The sequence below is a fragment of the Ictalurus punctatus genome, chromosome 23, assembly GCF_001660625.3.
Source record: "Ictalurus punctatus breed USDA103 chromosome 23, Coco_2.0, whole genome shotgun sequence".
In the NCBI taxonomy this organism is placed as follows: Eukaryota; Metazoa; Chordata; class Actinopteri; order Siluriformes; family Ictaluridae; genus Ictalurus; species Ictalurus punctatus.
Window position 1 is genome coordinate 6,820,038 of NC_030438.2, and position 17,988 is coordinate 6,838,025.

At 40.1% G+C, this 17,988-nt stretch overlaps 1 protein-coding gene across 1 annotated transcript in view; it reads left to right on the top strand.

Annotated features, from left to right (window-relative positions):
- Nucleotides 1-17,988, top strand: part of LOC108256479 (contactin-associated protein-like 2) — a 121,900-nt gene that overhangs the window by 101,954 nt on the left and 1,958 nt on the right. Inside the window, exons 16-21 of the mRNA XM_047150219.2 lie at nucleotides 3,507-3,677; nucleotides 9,780-9,998; nucleotides 12,482-12,718; nucleotides 12,833-13,054; nucleotides 16,149-16,282; nucleotides 16,962-17,055. Of these exons, the coding sequence (XP_047006175.1) occupies nucleotides 3,507-3,677; nucleotides 9,780-9,998; nucleotides 12,482-12,718; nucleotides 12,833-13,054; nucleotides 16,149-16,282; nucleotides 16,962-17,055 (1,077 nt within the window). The remainder of the gene's footprint in view (nucleotides 1-3,506; nucleotides 3,678-9,779; nucleotides 9,999-12,481; nucleotides 12,719-12,832; nucleotides 13,055-16,148; nucleotides 16,283-16,961; nucleotides 17,056-17,988) is intronic.

Consider the following 17,988-nt stretch of genomic DNA (forward strand, 5'->3'; position numbering starts at 1 on the left):
AACCTTGAGAGCAACCAGACTCAGAGGGGAACCCGTCCTCATCTGTGTAACAACAGATAGTGTGAAAAAGTTCATTATGGTTTTATATGCAGTCTGTTTGGCCTTAGAAGCAGCCGTAGTCCCAGCAATCTGGAATTGGAGTAGATGAGAACGCCATCCAGAGGTAGGACATCCGAAACGGATCAGGCAGGTCTGGAGAGCAGAAAGGATCAGGATCTCTAGTATCTCCATAAAATCGCTATCCTGTTACGTAGTTGCTATAAGATTTTGTTTATATTAACGCTCTTGTTCTAATACAGTGATTAGTTTCCTAAGTGCACTTAATTCTACTATGATCATTTCTCCCCCATTCAAGTCTGAAGGTCGACTGGCTGTCATAATAAAAGCCAACTCAAAATAAACAGTCCGATCGTTTTGAACGATCACATCCCTCCATGGTGTTTTAATGACGTTCTTTGCAACAGCCATTTGCACAAGTGCCATCTGGTAAACTTACATCTCAGCCCATCTGGGCAAATCATGAAAGAGCAATAAAACGGGCAGAGGTAAACAGGGCTAATATAAGAGTCATTCCTAGAAACCGGAAACTTATTATCCCTCGTGATGGCAAATGGATAGTCACTGAACTCACCATTTTATTAACGTATTCATGTTAAGGCTTATTAGTCAGTTTGGGAGATGTCACAGAGGCTAATGTTGATGTTTAATATATTATGACAGGTTTACATCCATATTCCAGATGTGTAGCAGTTTCTGAAAATTTTATCGTTCACTAATCAAACCCCTGCGAGTGATCAGAATGGAAAGCTGTACAAGTATGTCATGGTTATTTAATACCACAGCAGTATTTTTATTGCCTATATTATATTAGCCTCTGCAGCTTCATAGTCAGACAGATTGTGTTTTGTTTTTTTTTGTTTTTTCAGCATTTACTTTATTAATGGATATATTTTCCCAGAGGAAACCTCACTCCTCTCTTTTGTTTTGCCTTGCATTTCTTTCTTTTACTCCTCGGGCATTAAAAGTTGGTGTGCGCTGCTGAAATGACCAATAAGCAAAAAAGACTGGTCAGAAGATGTCGGTTAATATTCTATGAGATAGTTATAGAAAGGCAAGTCTAATAAATATTATGTATTGATATATGTTCATTATAATACAGTTACTGTTCCTATAGTAATAGATCATTCACAGGGTCTTGCATGGTCTAGTCAAAAACCAGAATGAACAGGAAACAGGTAAACATGGCTTGGAATAATTGCACGATAAGATTACAATATGGAACTGAAACAATAGAGTAGAAATAACCAAACTAGTTAAGGTGAGACACAGAACAGGTGAACACATTAGGGTAAACAATCAATGTCATGACAGGGGCAGAACCAAGACTAGGGGTGAAACAAAAATCACGTGGGATAACATAAACAAAAACACATGGCGTGAATGTAAAACAAAACAACACATGATCAGAGCATTTTTTTAAAAGTGGGCTGAGAGGGTAAATTCATAACAGTGTGATAAACAGAGTACTTTCCGTCTTTGGACTCCTGACTCCAGACAGAGTTTTCTCTCTGTCCAGTGTATTAAATTCCTTTTTATTTATTTATTTATTTAAAAAAAAAATTAAATTCTGTGATATGGAATTATTGCTCTACAAGCATTATTTACATTTTACGACTGTAATACTGTCTGACTCCCCAGACTGTGTTCTTGATCGTACTCACATCTGCAGTTATGATTCTTTTATAATTCCTCATAAAGCGTCTACGCTAGTACATCCTCCCACCTCAGGCTCCGCTCTCAGAAGTCAGTGTCTCGTTATTTAAAATCCCTCACGTTGGGTTCTTATAAGACCTACACTGCCTCTGTGAAAGATCAATCGCTTCTTTTCTGACTGGGTGAGAGCGAACGAATGAGAGAAAAAGAAGTCTACAGGAAAGAAGGAAGAGTTTATCGTTTTATTGTAAGGGTTGTATCACATTTTTTCTGAGCATTTGTAATTTTAATGTTTGGTGAAATATTGTTAGAGGCATCGTAGGATGGATGTAAATCAGCTTGAAAACAAGTTATGCATGGTTCAGTTGCAAGGATCCAATGGTACCCAAGGGAAAAGCTGCCAGGACAGAGTTCCGATCTTGAGATGGCAAGAGACTGACCTTTGTGGAGAGAAATGACCAGATCCACCTGAAATTGTAAAGGAGATCCTACATGACTGACTCACATTAGCAGTGTGAGGAGAGAAGAATAGCTGGCTGTCTCGCAAGGTTCTCAAGGTTGCATGCATTGTCAGAGATGACAAGATGACACGTTTTGACATGGGGATTCATCTCCAGGAATATACAGTACAGCAGCTCGGTCTTGCCTTGGGGGGGTTTTGTTTCAGGTGGTAAGCTGACATCCGTGACAGGATGTCTAGCAGAGACATTGAAAACTGCAGTAGCTGAGGACAGGAGAGTCTGCAAGGTATAGATCTGGATCCCCTTCATGTCACCTCCTGGTAGAAAGAAACCCAAAGCACAGATATGTTTAGATAAAAATAATACAAGGAAATAAGACTGACGTCGTAGCATTGGCATCTTATAGCTCTAGTGTCCCTGGTTTGATCCCAAACTTGTCTGATGGAGCTTCTGTGCATGTTCTCTCCGTGTCTGCACGGGTTATTTTCCGGGTTCTCCGGCTTCCGGAAAACATGCACTAAATGTGGGTAAGATGAGATAGATGCAGGGCGTTGGTTTATAATAATGGCATGATCTATATTCACCAATCAATAGCTATGTTTTGCAGTATCTATGGTTACCATACGAAAAATTCCAACCTGCCATATCAAAAGTGATGCCGTGCAGGAATTCAGAATTTTTTTCATACAGACACGGGCAGAGTTGAGAGAGATTGCCTGTCGTGTGAAAAGTAGATGTTGACTGGCAATAGTCCAATTTCATCATGCTAGATGGAATATATTGGCGTTTCCTGATACCATCGTCAATTGGCTTGAGCCTCCTGTGCACACTGGGTGTTAATGAGCAGTGTTTGTGAGAAGATTTGCAGAGGGAGTGTATGATTGAAGCCAGTGTTCCTGAGCAGCTGTGATAAGCTCAGTCTCTCCCTGATGGCTTTCACTTCCTGCCCAAATCTGTGAGAGTAAGACAATGCCAGGCTGCACAACAGTGTGTGTGTGAAAGAAAATGGTGAGAATGGGTGATTCTTCTGGGAGATATACTTGATGAGACAAGTGCTTAAGTACTGAGTCCTTATGTTTCTCCTTCCTCCCTCCCTCCCTTCCTTCCTTCCTTCCTTGTCCTGATATTTTGACCTGATTTTTATTTCCCCTCATACACCATTGCATTTAACTCTAGAAATGTTCTTCATTTCCCACAAACTGCACCAATATGATGCACTAATCCCTTAAAACCGAACCACCATGACATTTATTATCGATCGTATTTTATCCATCTGAATTTTCTTTATGAAGAAGACATTTAACCGTGTGCTTTTCCGTGCTCATTTTGCAGGTAGTTACTGGAACGCCGCTTCCTTCAACACACCGTCCTCCTACCTGCACTTCTCCACTTTCCATGCTGAAACCAGTGCTGATATTTCCTTTTATTTCAAGACTTCTGCACCTCATGGGGTTTTCTTGGAGAACCTGGGCAACACAGACTTCATCCGGCTGGAGCTGAAATGTGAGTCGCATGTGAGATACAGCTTCTTCTTTTTTTTTTGCAAATGTTGGACTCAAACATCCAGAATGCAGTGCAGTTGCGCTGAGTTATAGCAGACACTCAGCTAGGCTAGTTAGCGATCTACGGCATGACGGGGATGATGCCGTTGACAGCGGTATTAGCGTGAAACTTGCAGCTTGGGAAGCTGATCTGATGGAGCAGAGTGAAGAGATGAGCAGTTGAGAGAGCTGGATAGACTAAAGGACTAAAGCACTGCTGCATTGTTCTGTTTAGGTACAGGTAAATTACATCTGGTGCCACTATCAGCAGATGGCTCGATCGGCATTGTGGGTAATATATGAAACTGGTCACTGAAATGAACATAGACCAACATGTCAATGGAAGATGTTTAAACTAAAAAAAAAAAAAGTGAGCTCATAATTGCGTTACGAAATGCATCTCGGAAGCTGTAGAAGATCACACATTAATCACATGACACAGAACAGAAAATGTATTTACAGCATAACATGTAAAGCTTTAAAATGTTTATGACTTGACTGATTACGTGAGATTAAAACATACAGTGGGATTAAAGATCAGCGGGTGAAGTGGAGCGTTTGGAACAATGACTTATACACTGCCATCCAGTATCGATGCAGAACTAAGGGTAGAAAGCCAGTACAATAAGTATCTCTCTCTCTCTCTCTCTCTCTCTCTCTCTCTCTCGCGCTCTCTCTTTCTCGTTCTCGCTCTGTGTCTCTCTCTCTCTCTCTCTCGCTCTCTCTCTTGTTCTTGCTCTCTCTCTCCCGTTCTCTCTCTCTCTCTCGCTCTCTCTCTTGTTCTCGCTCTCTCTCGTTCTCTCTCGTTCGCTCTCTCTCCCGTTCTCTCGCTCTTGTTCTCTCTCTTTCTCTCTCGTTCTCTCTGTCTCACTCTCTCTCTCTCGCTCTCTCTCCCTTGCTCTCGCTCTCGATCTATCTCTCTCTCTCGTTCTCTCTCTCTCGCTCTCTCTCACTCTCACGCTCACTCTCGTTCTCTCTCTCGCTCTCTCTTGGTCTCTCGTTCTCTCTCCCTCGCTCTCTCTCCCTTGCTCTCTCTCTCGATCTATCTCTCTCTCTCGTTCTCACTCTCGCTCTCTCATTCTCTCTCTCTCGATCTATCTCTCTCTCTTGCTCTCGCTCTCACTCTTGCTTTCTCGTTCTCTCTCGATCTATCTCTCTCTCTCGCTCTCACTCTCTCATTCTCTCTCTCTCGATCTATCTCTCTCTCTCGCTCTCTCATTCTCTCTCTCTCGATCTATCTCTCTCTCTTGCTCTTGCGCTCACTCTCGCTCTCTCGTTCTCTCTCGATCTATCTCTCGCTCTCGCTCTCACTCTCGCTCTCTCTCGCTCTCGTTCTCTCTCTCTCTCTCTCGCTCTCACTCTTGCACTCTCTCTCTCGTTCTCTCTCTCACTCTCTCTCTTGTATTCTTACCCCATGCTGGGTTTTTGTTTACCACACAACAGATAATCCGAACCTGAAAGGTAAAAAAGAATATGCAGTGTTTGAGAAATCCTGTGTTGTATAAAGTGGTGGCTCATTTTCTAAAGTGGTGCATGATTCGAATAGAGACATTTAAGGTTTTGGAGTACCGCCATTTTTTAATTTTTTTGCCATATTTCATATCTTTTCCTACACACTTGGTGTGAACGAAAAAGCGAAAAAAGGTAGTCGATGTAAAAAAAAAAAAAAAAACATAAAAGACGAAACACTGTGAAATTGCTCGACTGATGCCTTTATTGTCCGTTACTTTTGATTTGTTTGATCACTTTATCGTCGACGGGAAAATTGCCTTCGGCTTCACAATATCTACACTAAAGAAAAGGCCTCGTACATCCACCAACACACACTCAGAGACATGACTCAGTAGTCCAAAGATAGAACATGAGACAACATATATCAAATAAATGAGCTTTAGTGTCTTCTTATAAAGAGCAATTAGGTCGAAATAAACACATTGTTTAAAATCTTAATTGAAAGTTCATCCATAAGGTAGAAATAAATACATTGAACAATAAATACATTATTTACATTGTTCTTATATATTAAACCTGAGTTGGTAATTCATCAAGGCTACAGCTTGTGGATTAAAAGAATTCCTAAACATCTTCTTTGTAGTTAAAGTTAGTATTCACTAAATAAATAAGGAATGGGAAGGATCTCTCAAGATCTTTCTGGTTAAATACCACATTTCCACAGTTCATATAGCTTTCTCTTTGAATTCCCTTTAATTTTCTCATGCCATCTCCCCCCCATATATTTTTTACTTGAGAAATTAAAATGCTCTTAATGAAAAAATACAATTTGACTTGAATTTCTAACAAGAACTGAGAATGATCCAGTGTTTAAGTAGGACGTAGGCAATTTTATTTCACTCTCCTTGCTTTCACTCCTACTGTCCAGTTCTGCACAGGACACACATACACACACACACAAAACTCCACTAGATCCATATTCAACGAGTGTACACCTCTACTCCTTCTCGCTTCACTGCAGGTGTGAAAAAAGGACCGAAAGAACGACCTTGTCACAATCCAAACACATATATGCCAATGCCAATTATTTTCACATCCTGCTGCATTAGACTGTCATTAGAGTTCTGAGAAGAAGAAAAGTCAAGACAGTTAAATCCAGTATGTAAAACTGATCACAGAGAGAGTATACAGTAGTAGAACCAGACATCAGTTCCAGATTGAGGAGTTATTATACTATATACACACATCAGTGGATTTTAATGATGAATATCAACACCACATCCTCATACAGTGCTTATACTGGGTTTGGGAAACGTATTCCTTATACCTTTTATTCAGTTTTTTTCTTTACATTTTTCAGAAATTGTTAGAGATGTAAATTGGTTTCAATTAACTTTTTTTTTTTTTGCCCATCGATTTACACGTAATAACCCATAACGACACGGTGCGTCTCAACCAGCTCGCTAGTTCAGTAGTCAGGACACTGATCAGAGAGGCGGCCATGTTAAGGGCTGCTTCAATCGCAAAATCCTTCCAGTGAACTGGAATGTTCTCCCCATAATGCACCACAAAAACCAGGGCGCATTGACGCTCGAGGTCATATTTTCTGAAGCTTCTCAGCTCGACTTCGTCTACGAATGCGAGTAGCTTGTTATTGTTAGTCTGGCTCTCAAATGATTACTTACGTTAGCGATTTTATTTTTGAATTTATTTGACATTCTATATATGTTTTGTTTGAGTCTAACGACTTTTAAGTGTTTAATGTATTTTTTCTTTGTTTTTTTTAAATCCACAAGCAAGCCTATGATCCTGCTTGCACCGTGTGCCATGGTGGAAGTATGTGAGATTAAGATAACGAATTTATGTGACATATAGAACAATTTTTTTATTTGTGGTTTGAGTTTATATGTTTGGGTTTTTTACAGTGACTGATGAGGAAATTAGAAGAAATTGAATCATCAGTGTCCCAATATGTAGTGAGCCAGGAACCTTACCAGTGCCTGAACTCATGTACATGATATACCTAGGGAGCTGATTGAGACGCAACAACAGTTTTTGGAAATGTATTTATTTTATTTATTGGGACACAATTGGATCATTATTGGATCGGGTTATTGTTTGATTTATGTCTATGAAAGTATCTGAATACTTTCTGCAGCCACTGTATATATATATGTATATATTTTTATATATCATATATCTATGTTTTATTGTGCATGCTAGAAGAGGCAACGATCCTGAATTCTACTTCAAACTGGTGATTACTGTGCTCTACTCGTGAGTTTACATCTTCAAGACATCCACTGTTGGGTCCACTGTCTAAGATTTGCTTCTGTCTCACATATACAATACGAATCCGTCATTCAGACTGAACAGATAACATATCCTAAACGAATACGAATAGCGATCCGAACAGTAGGGGAAGCATAGTTTTTTCTTTAGAAAGCTTCATATTAGTTGTATGCATTCGGATCCCATAGGATGAAATCAAAAATGTGTAGCTCAGAGAACAGCTCGTGGAAGCTCGGGACAAGAGTTGCCAGGTTTCAGCAGAATTCCCAGCTTCAACTAAAAAAAATAAAATTAAACTAGCACGAAAAGCTTTACCCCTTCAGCTGGACTCAGTTTAGAATGAACAACCAGCCTCCACTTAGTAACTATTCATTAGCGTTAGACACCATACTATACTATGCCTCGACTTAATAGTATGTATCACAGTATGTATCTACTGTATCATATTGTATTGCATCCATCTGTACACTGGCTATCGCAATTTATCGCACCATAATTCCTTGGAAATTGAACATCAGTGGCTACATTTACATGGACAGCAGTAATCTAATTATTGACCTTATTCTGAATAAAACAATATTCTGATTAAGGTGTTTACATGAGTCGCTTTTAGAATATTCCTTTCATGTTCCTATTTTACATTTTATAGAACATAGATCGATTAACGTCACACGTCATTACGACCCACGCCACGCCCTCCGACGTCCCTCCAGAATTTCACGTATCGACATACAGTTCGTCTTCGTTATGGGACTGTATAGTTTGGGGTGTTTTTATTTTTAATTTTACGAAATCTTCAAGTGCACTTAATTATTTATCATGCTATACGTGCTAATAGACGACTGATTGAAGCCGTGGGCTGCGTCCCAAACCGTGTACTTACCGTCAATAAAGTAGCTGAGATACATGTATTTCACCTACTATATAGTAGGTAAGTACGCGGTTTCGGACGCAGCCGTGCTCTCTTGTTTGCCGTAAAATGGTTGCGCACTGCCATGTGTGTACGTGTCCTGTCGCACAATGCGGTGAAAACTCCCACACGACGTTAATAGTGTGATTAAGGTGTTTACATGTCTGTAATACACGTCGATAATGCGACTAAAACAGAAATAGTCCACACGTCTTAATTCCATTTGTGTTTACTACGAGTATGACTTTAATCGAATTAAGGCCATCAATAATCTCTGTTTACATGCTAGTTTCTTAATCAGAGTATCGTCTTAATCGGGTTAATATCGGATTATTGTTGATTATTCACTTTGGATAAAAAAAAAAATCATCTACCACAGAAATAAATGGGTATGTACACATTAAAGAATCATGTGGGTGTTAAACATTCTGCTTTGAGCATATCTGTTATAATTAACTAAATGTGCATATGTATGTGTTTTTGCCTCTGGATATGACTTTCAATACGCACACACACACCATCTTTTCTTCAAAGCTGGAAATTTATAGGCTTGTGCTTAAGATTAGGAGTGTATTAAAGACCAGAAGGTCTGCAGGTTTGTGTGTGTGTGTGTGTGTGTGTGTGTGTGTGTGTGTGTGTGTAGTATGGTGTCATCTCAAGAGCTCTCCTGCTCTCCATTACAGCTCATCGATTTTAGCCCTCACTCCTAATCCAACCTCCTGATTTCAGTTCTTCTAAAGTTACTGCCCCGAACCGCGAGCAAAATCCACTCAGAGCATGAAATAAAGCCATGCTTCTGCCGGAAAAAGTGTTACAGCAGTGGAAAAACTCCACAGCATGAGTGTGTGTGTGTGTGTGTGTGTGTGTGTGTGTGTGTGTGTGTGAGTCTGACACTCTGAGCTGCTGTCATATCACCCACCTGCTTTGCTCAGTGTTACAGCAACTGGTGCGTTTGGTACATCTGATGCGGCAGACATTTTGAAAAAACAAATCTATTTACGTTCATATGTTCACTCCAGGCTACTTATAATGTTGGACTGTGTTTGCGTTCTCCATTTGCGAACCAGTCCAATTGTTTCTTGTCGTTTTGTACACTTCTCTGTCACTTCTTTTTTGTCATGGGTGGTGTTTAAAGAAATGCATGTTATCGGAACCCAAAGTACCATTTTATATGTGTGTGAGAGCTGAGGGAGGCAGGATATTAACACATCAGCTACAAGGGTGAAAATCAGGGAGCTTTGAAAGAGGCCACTGTGCCAGGACTGAGCCTTCAGGGCAGGAAATGACAAACGCCATGCATACACCTCATTTCTCCTGGGATTTTAAGCGTGTTCCTTCAATACTGAGACATGATGAGAATGATAAATCAACCAGGCTGACTCAGTGACTGTGTGTCTTGTTTCTCTCCAGCACCCAATCTTGTTACGTTCTCCTTCGATGTGGGGAACGGGCCGGTAGAGCTGAACGTTCAGTCGCCAACACCTCTAAACGACGACCAGTGGCATCGAGTCAGTGCCGAGAGAAACGTCAAAGAGGCTGTGCTTCAGCTGGATCAGCAATACAGACAGGTTCGAGCTGCACCTGTACAGGGACACACACGCCTAGAGCTCTACAGCCAGCTCTATGTGGGTAAGAAACTCTCACACACACACATGTATACACACAGGTGCGACTGGTGCACAGCAAATCTGTATGTAAATGCTCGCACACACTTGAGCTATAAACATACAGCTGAATATAATGATAATGATAATGAGTCTTTATTGATCACATATGTACAATTAAATTCTTTTCTTCGCATACCCCAGCATGTCAGGAAGTTGGGGTCAGGGTGCAGGGTCAGCCATCATACAGCACCCCTGGAGCAGAGAGGGTTAAGGGCATTGCCCAAGGACCCAACAGCGGCAGCTTTTGTAGTACTTGGGCTTGAATGCCCGACCTTCCAATCAGTAACCCTGAGCCTTAACCGCCAAACCACCAATATGATTTACACATGAGAAACAGAACAGAATAATCACACTCCTGCGAGTAGAGGACAGAGACATTTTCTCCCTGGTCCTGGTCACCTACCATGTCCTTTTTTTGAGATAAATGAAGCCATCTGGTGCTCATGCTGCATCACAGGGCAGCGTAACGCACTCAGAAGAGTGATCTGTCCTGCCCTTTTCCACATACACAAGCTCATAGACTCCCACGATTGCCTATTGTCTATATTTCCGCAGTGATAAACAGCTGATAATCTGTTTATACAGCCTTTTATAGAGCCCTCTGCATCAGTTCTCAGATTTAATCAGCGTCCGCTAATGTAAAACAAACTCGTTTGATTGGTTAAAAAAGAAAAGAAAAAAACGATTTGCCAAGAAACCAAAAAATAATGAGGTGAAGTTAATGAATCGTAAATGATTAAAAATTTCCCATTATAGTCGTGACTGTATGAACATATTAAAATCTCAAAGGGTCCTTGAAAATGAAAGGCTCGTGCCCAAGAAAGGACTTGTGAAATTCATAAACCCTAATAACTGCTTCACTCACAATCACAGTGAGAAATCCAGCTGTGATAAGATCCTGTATCACTGCCTCATTTATACACAATTGTGCCTTAAAGCATTTTGGCCTTCTAGCACCTTCACATTTTCAATTCAAAGATTAGATCTGAAGAAAGTATGACCTGCATATCAATGCCCTCATTAAACACACTGCTCTGTCTGTGATGAGCTGTGGAAATCATTTTTAAACCAGAAATCACTGTCACATATTTTTTTTTGGGGGGGATGGGGTGGGCGGGGGACTTTAAGTAAATAAAGAGAATGTCCTCAATGTCCTCGTCATTAACATGGACGTCATTTTGTATATTTGTAAACTCAACCCTGTTACTTTCAACCCTGATATACATTTAAAGTGCCTTGAAATATGCAGCATTATTCCATGTGTTTATTTAATAATTTAATAATGTTTATTATTATCATTAAGACATCAGCATTAGATCATGTGGAAGTGTTAAGAAATGTGCATCTTTACCCTTTAGTGTCTCGTTTTAGCTCAGCTTTCAAACCCTACAATATGTTGAAAGCATTCGTGCTGAAAAAGTAGAATACTTCAAATAAAAAAGCTAGCCCCAAGATTGTAATTAGACTTCCCCGATACTATTCATCACTATTGGACCTGGCACTCTATAAAAGGAGTCTGTGCTTCCGATAGCTGACTCACTGCGGTGATGAGCTGCATTATTGGAAGATTTATGTAACATTTATGTAAGGGATAATCCATGGCTAGGTGTGCTTTACATGATTTTAATGCACGATGTGAAGGCAAAGAACCACCCAACGTGAAGCAGATCGCATTGAAATCATGTAATTCACACCTAGCCGTAGATTATCCTGCTTAGTTTGCAGCGCAAAATTGGACTTTTATATACTCTTGTAGTTATTATATATGGGTGGTCAGATCTAGAATTCTGCCCACTCTAAATTATAAACAGATATAAAGTAGTGCGATAAGATTACATGTATTTGAATTATTAGTTATTAGAGAGAGAGAAAGAGAGAAAAAGAGAAAGAGCGAGAGAGATTGCATGTGAGTTACCTGTGTCTGTGCCGCGTCTATACTAATAATGAAACTGTGAGTTTAACTACTCTATGCAACTCTAGCTGTATTACTATGGTTACAGTTGTTTATAGGCAGCGTATTAATTTAGAACGGTGATTAAACTGACCGGAACTACCTGCGCATTATACAGTTTGTATGCACACCTTCCAGCCAATCAGAAAGGAGTATTCAGACAGACCATGTTATACATTTTCGTGGCACATTTTCCTTTCTCCAGTGCATTTTTTTTTTTTATACAATACGAAGTGAGAGTCTAATTGGCCTCTGACTCCCCTCGCATGTTTATTCAAGTAATAATTCTTATTCTTACTATTTACTAACCATTAAAAATGACTGTCTTGTATGGTCATGTGTTAGGAATTTCATGCTGAGCAGTTAAAGAGTCATTATTTTCAGCAACAAGTGACACATTAATGTTGTCTGAGTGCCATTACTTTAGGATCTACAACACTGAAACATTATTATTATTTTATTTTATTTGATTTTATTCTCTGTTAATGCTACAGGTGCGGCAGGAGGACAGAGGGGCTTCCTGGGATGCATCCGCTCCCTGAAGATGAACGGCGTGACCCTAGACCTGGAAGAAAGAGCAAAGGTCACTCCTGGAGTTAAACCCGGATGTTCGGGTCACTGCACCAGTTTCGGGATGTACTGCCGCAACGGAGGGAAGTGTGTGGAGAAATACAACGGCTACTCGTGCGACTGCAGCGACACGGCTTATGACGGACCCTTCTGCACTAAAGGTGCTCGAGAGGTTTTCATTTAAAAAAGAATGACTTTCTTTAAATAACCATTGCCATCATGTTTCCCTTAAGCGCTCCACATTGCCGTCTCATAGAGCTGTGTTTATGTTACAGACGTAGGAGCGTTCTTCGAGGCAGGAACGCTGGTCCGTTATAACCTGGTCTCAGAAGCGTCCAGCATGGACGGGAAGGATTTGAGCCAATCACTGTACACAGACGTGAACCTGACCCGAGAGGTTGTGGCTTTCAGCTTTAGCACATCCAGCACTCCCAGCATCCTCCTCTACATCAGCTCGAGGAGCCATGACTACATGGCTGTAGTGTTGCTACGAAATGGTACGATCTTGCCGACTGATCTGATAATCAAGATGACGATGCTATACACAGACATACAAGGCGGAAGTATTACAAAAATTCCCACGCCAAACCATATAGTAAATCAGGCAAATGACAAAATAAGACATAATTGACATAATTAACAATAAATTAAGTTAGCAATCTATTGATTTCCTTTTTAATTCATGTGCTTTTTATTGTATTTCTTTTGAGCAGTCAGTATTTGTTACGCCCATCCATATAATTGCTAGTTGTTTTCCGGTATAAATGATATATACCTATATCATTTATCTATCTATCCATCTATCTATCTACCTACATTATATATATATATATAAATAAATATATATATATATATAAATATATATATATAAATATATATAAATATATATATATATAAATATATATATAAATATATATATATATATATATAAATATATATATAAATATATATATATATATATATAAATATATATATATATATATATATATAAATATATAAATATATAAATATATATATATATATATATATATATATATATATATATATATATATATATATATATATATAAATGAATGAATGAATGCCTTTTATTGTCACTATACATATGTACAATGAAATTAAGAGCCACTCCTTTTTGTTCCGTGCAAACATAGACATTCAATACACAAGAAGAATAAACAGATAATACACAGATAAATAAACAAGATAAATAAACAAAATAAATAAACAAGATATATAATATATGCAAGATAGATATGCAAGATAGATAGATATTGGGGTGGATGGGGGAGGTACTATGAAATGCACAGTTTTGAGACAATATATACATATGCTGTGGACTCAGTACATGTGTTTGTTTATCATGGTAATAGCTTTCGGGAAGAAACTATTCTTAAATCTACTAGTCCTTGTTTTGATGCACCTGTAACGTCTCCCTGAGGGCAACAGATTGAACAGATCAAAGCCAGGGTGAGAACTGTCCTTAATGATAGTTTTTCCTCTGCTGAGGCAACAGGAAGTGTAAATATCCATCAGGGAGGGGAGAGGGCAGCCAATGATCTTCTGTGCTGGTCTTACTACCCTCTGAAGCCTCTCCCTGTCTGCTGCGGTGCAGCTACCGTACCACACCGTGATACAGTATGTCAGCAGGCTCTCGACGGACGAGCGGTAGAAGATCAGCAGCAGATTGGAGTCCAGATTGTACTTCATGAGAACCCTCAGGAAGTGTAGCCGCGTTTGAGCCTTCTTGATAACCGCTGTGATGTTGTCCGTCCAGGAGATGTTTGCAGAGATAAGGACGCCAAGAAACCGGACGGTTTCAGGTGTGAATGGGGAGCAGGAGTGTTAAATTTGGTGTCATTGCTCTCACACTCCCTCATACTGGTCACTGGAAGTTCCACATGGCACCTCATGGCAAAGAACTCTCTGAGGATCTGAAAAAAGTATTGTTGCTCTACATAAAGATGACCTAGGCTATAATAAGATTGCCAAGACCCTCACCCTGAGCTGCAGCACGGTGGCCAAGACCATACAGCGGTTTAACAGGACAGGTTCCACTCAGAACAGGCCTCGCCATGGTCGACCAAAGAAGTTGAGTGCACGTGCTCAGCATCATATCATATCCAGTGATTGTCTTTGGGAAATAAACGTATGAGTTCTGCCAACATTGCTGCAGAGGTTGAAGGGGTGGGGGGTCAGCCTGTCAGTGCTCAGACCATACGCCGCACACTGCATCAAATTGGTCTGCATGGCTTTTGTCCCAGAAGGAAGCCTCTTCTAAAGATGATGCACAAGAAAGCCCGCAAACAGTTTGCTGAAGACAAGCAGACTAAGGACATGGATTACTGGAACCATGTCCTGTGGTCTGATGAGACCGAGATAAACTTATTTGGTTCAGATGGTGTCAAGCGTGTGTGGCGGCAACCAGGTGAGGAGTACGAAGACAAGTGTGTCTTGCCTACAGTCAAGTATGGTGGTGGGTGTGTCATGGTCTGGGGCTGCATGAGTGCTGCCGGCACTGGGGAGCTACAGTTCATTGAGGGAACCATGAACGCCAACATGTACCATGACATACTGAAGCAGAGCATGATCCCCTCCCTTCAGAGACTGGGCTGCAGGGCAGTATTCCAACATGATAATGACCCCAAACACACCTCCAAGATGACCACTGCCTTTCTAAAGGACTGGCCAATCATGTCTCCAGACCTAAACCCTATTGAGCATCGGTGGGGCATCCTCAAACGGAAGGTGGAGGAACACAAGGTCTCTAATATCCACCAGCTCCGTGATGTCATCATGGAGGAGCGGAAGAGGACTCCAGTGGCAACCTGTGAAGCTCTGGTGAACTCCATGCCCAAGAGGGTTAAGGCAGTGCTGGAAAATAACGGTGGCCACACAAAATATTGACACTTTGGGCCCAATATGGACATTTTCACTCATGGGTGTACTCACTTTTGTTGCCAGCGGTTTAGACATTAATGGCTGTGTGTTGAGTTATTTTGAGGGGACAGCAAATTTACACTGTTACACAAGCTGTACACTCACTACTTTACATTGTAGCAAAGTGTCATTTCTTCAGTGTTGTCACATGAAAAGATATAATCAAATATTTACAAAATTGTGTGCGGTGTACTCACTTTTGTGAGATACTGTATATATATATATATATATATATATATATATATATATATATATATATATATATATATATATATATATATATATATGGGAGTGTATATATATATATATATTTATATATATATATATATATATATATATATATATATATACACACTCCCACCATCATTTTTACAAGGTGACTGATGCACTGGATTATGGGGAATGAAGAATAGCAGAGGATGCAGTAAATTGGCCAGATGAAAGCACTTCAGTATTTGGTGCTTTCAGTTTTGACTCAGTGCATTTCTGTCTCTTTTTACTAGGCACATCCTGTCTCCTGAACCTTATTACTAAAGCCAAATACCTCAAATAATCACGACTCCTGGTTCTCTTAATACAAAGGGATGATGATAACTGCGATAAATCTGAGACGATGATGATAAACGTAAACATTGTCTCTTTCTTGGTCAGGTTCTTTACAGTTGCGTTATAACCTTGGAGGTCTTCCCGAGCCCTTCGCCGTCGATCTGGACCAGCGCAATTTGGCCAACGGACAGCCACACAGCGTCAACATCACAAGAATAGAACGAGAACTCCACGTCCAGGTGAAATTTCTGTTTGGCATTTGTACACGTGTTTGTGTATTTGCGCTTGTACACGGCTGTGTTGCGTCGCTGTAGCTTAGCTTGTGTTTTACACTTCAAAATGGTAATTAAAAAAAGTTTTTAAAAAATAAATAAATAAAAATTCTGTCCTTCATGTTCCACAAGGCTTAGTTGGAGCTTATTTACAACTCTTTAACAATGATCATTAAAGCTGTGTGACTTGCAGAGAGTTTGAAGCCTTGGGGAGGCTTTTCATAGTGACTCATCTCTCTGAGTCAGCCATTAGCTCCCTCTGATAAAGGTAAACAAGCTCAAAGCTTTTAAGTGTTGCCAATTTATCCTGTGACACCACCACATCCAGCTCTTTGTTAGCGAGATTCAGCGGGATGATTTATTCAATCATTCATTCATGGATTCACTGCTTTATCCTGGTTGCCATGACTCCAGCATCTATCTAAAGAACAGTTGGCTTAATGATTAAGGCTCTGGGTTATTGATCAGAACGTTGGGGATTCAAATCCCAGCAACACCGAGCTGCCAGTGCTCAAGGGGTGCTGTATCATCTCTGACGCTAGCTTCCTGACAAGCTCAAAGAAAAGAATTTCACTGTGCTGTAATGTATGTTTGACAGTTAAAGGCTTCATCTTCTAATAAGAATGTGTGTGTGTGTTACTCACAGCTGGACCACTATCCTTTGGTCAGTTACACCCTGCCTGAAACCTCAGACACTCAGTTCAACCTGGTCAAAACCCTCTTCCTAGGAAAAGTCTTCGGTAAGTGCACTTTCAAGCATTTAAGACTTCTGTGAACAGTGAGGTCCAAAGTTCTGGGTGACATCCTCCAGGAACTCCATCTCCCAGAATACATGGACAACAATAATCCGATATTAACCCGATTAAGACGATACTCTGATTAAGAAACTAGCATGTAAACAGAGATTATTGATGACCTTAAACCGATTAAAGTCGTACTCGAAGTAAACACAAATGGAATTAAGACGTGTGGAGTATTCCTGTTTTAGTCGCATTATCAATGTGTATTACAGACATGTACACACCTTAATCACTCTATTAACATCATGTGGGAGTTTTCACCGCATTGTGCGACAAGACACGTACACACATGGCAGTGCGCAACCATTTTACGGCAAACAAGAGAGCACGGCTGCGTCCGAAACCGTGTACTTACCTACTATATAGTAGGCGAAATACATGTATCTCAGCTACTATATTGACGGTAAGTACACGGTTTGGGACGCAGCCCACGGCTTCAATCAGTCGTCTATTAGCACGTATAGCATGATAAATAATTAAGTGCATTTGAAGCTTTCGTATAGTTAAAAATAGAAACACCCAAAATTGTATACAGTCCCATAATGAAGACGAACTGTATGTCAATAGGCGAAATTCTAGAACGTCGGACGGCGTGGCGCGGGGACGTAATGACGTGTGACGTTAATCGATCTATGTTCTATAACATGTAAAACCTGAACATGAAAGGAGGGTTCTAAAAGCGACTCATGTAAACACATTAATCAGAATATTGTCTAATTCAGAATAAAGTCAATAATTAGATTACTGCCGTCCATGTAAATGTAGTCAGTGCTAGCATTTCCACCTCTGTTTTTTTTCCCCAGTGTTTTCCAGCATCTCAGGGGTACAGTGGCAGGGTTCATATTTAATAATAATAAAGAAAAAAAATTGTGA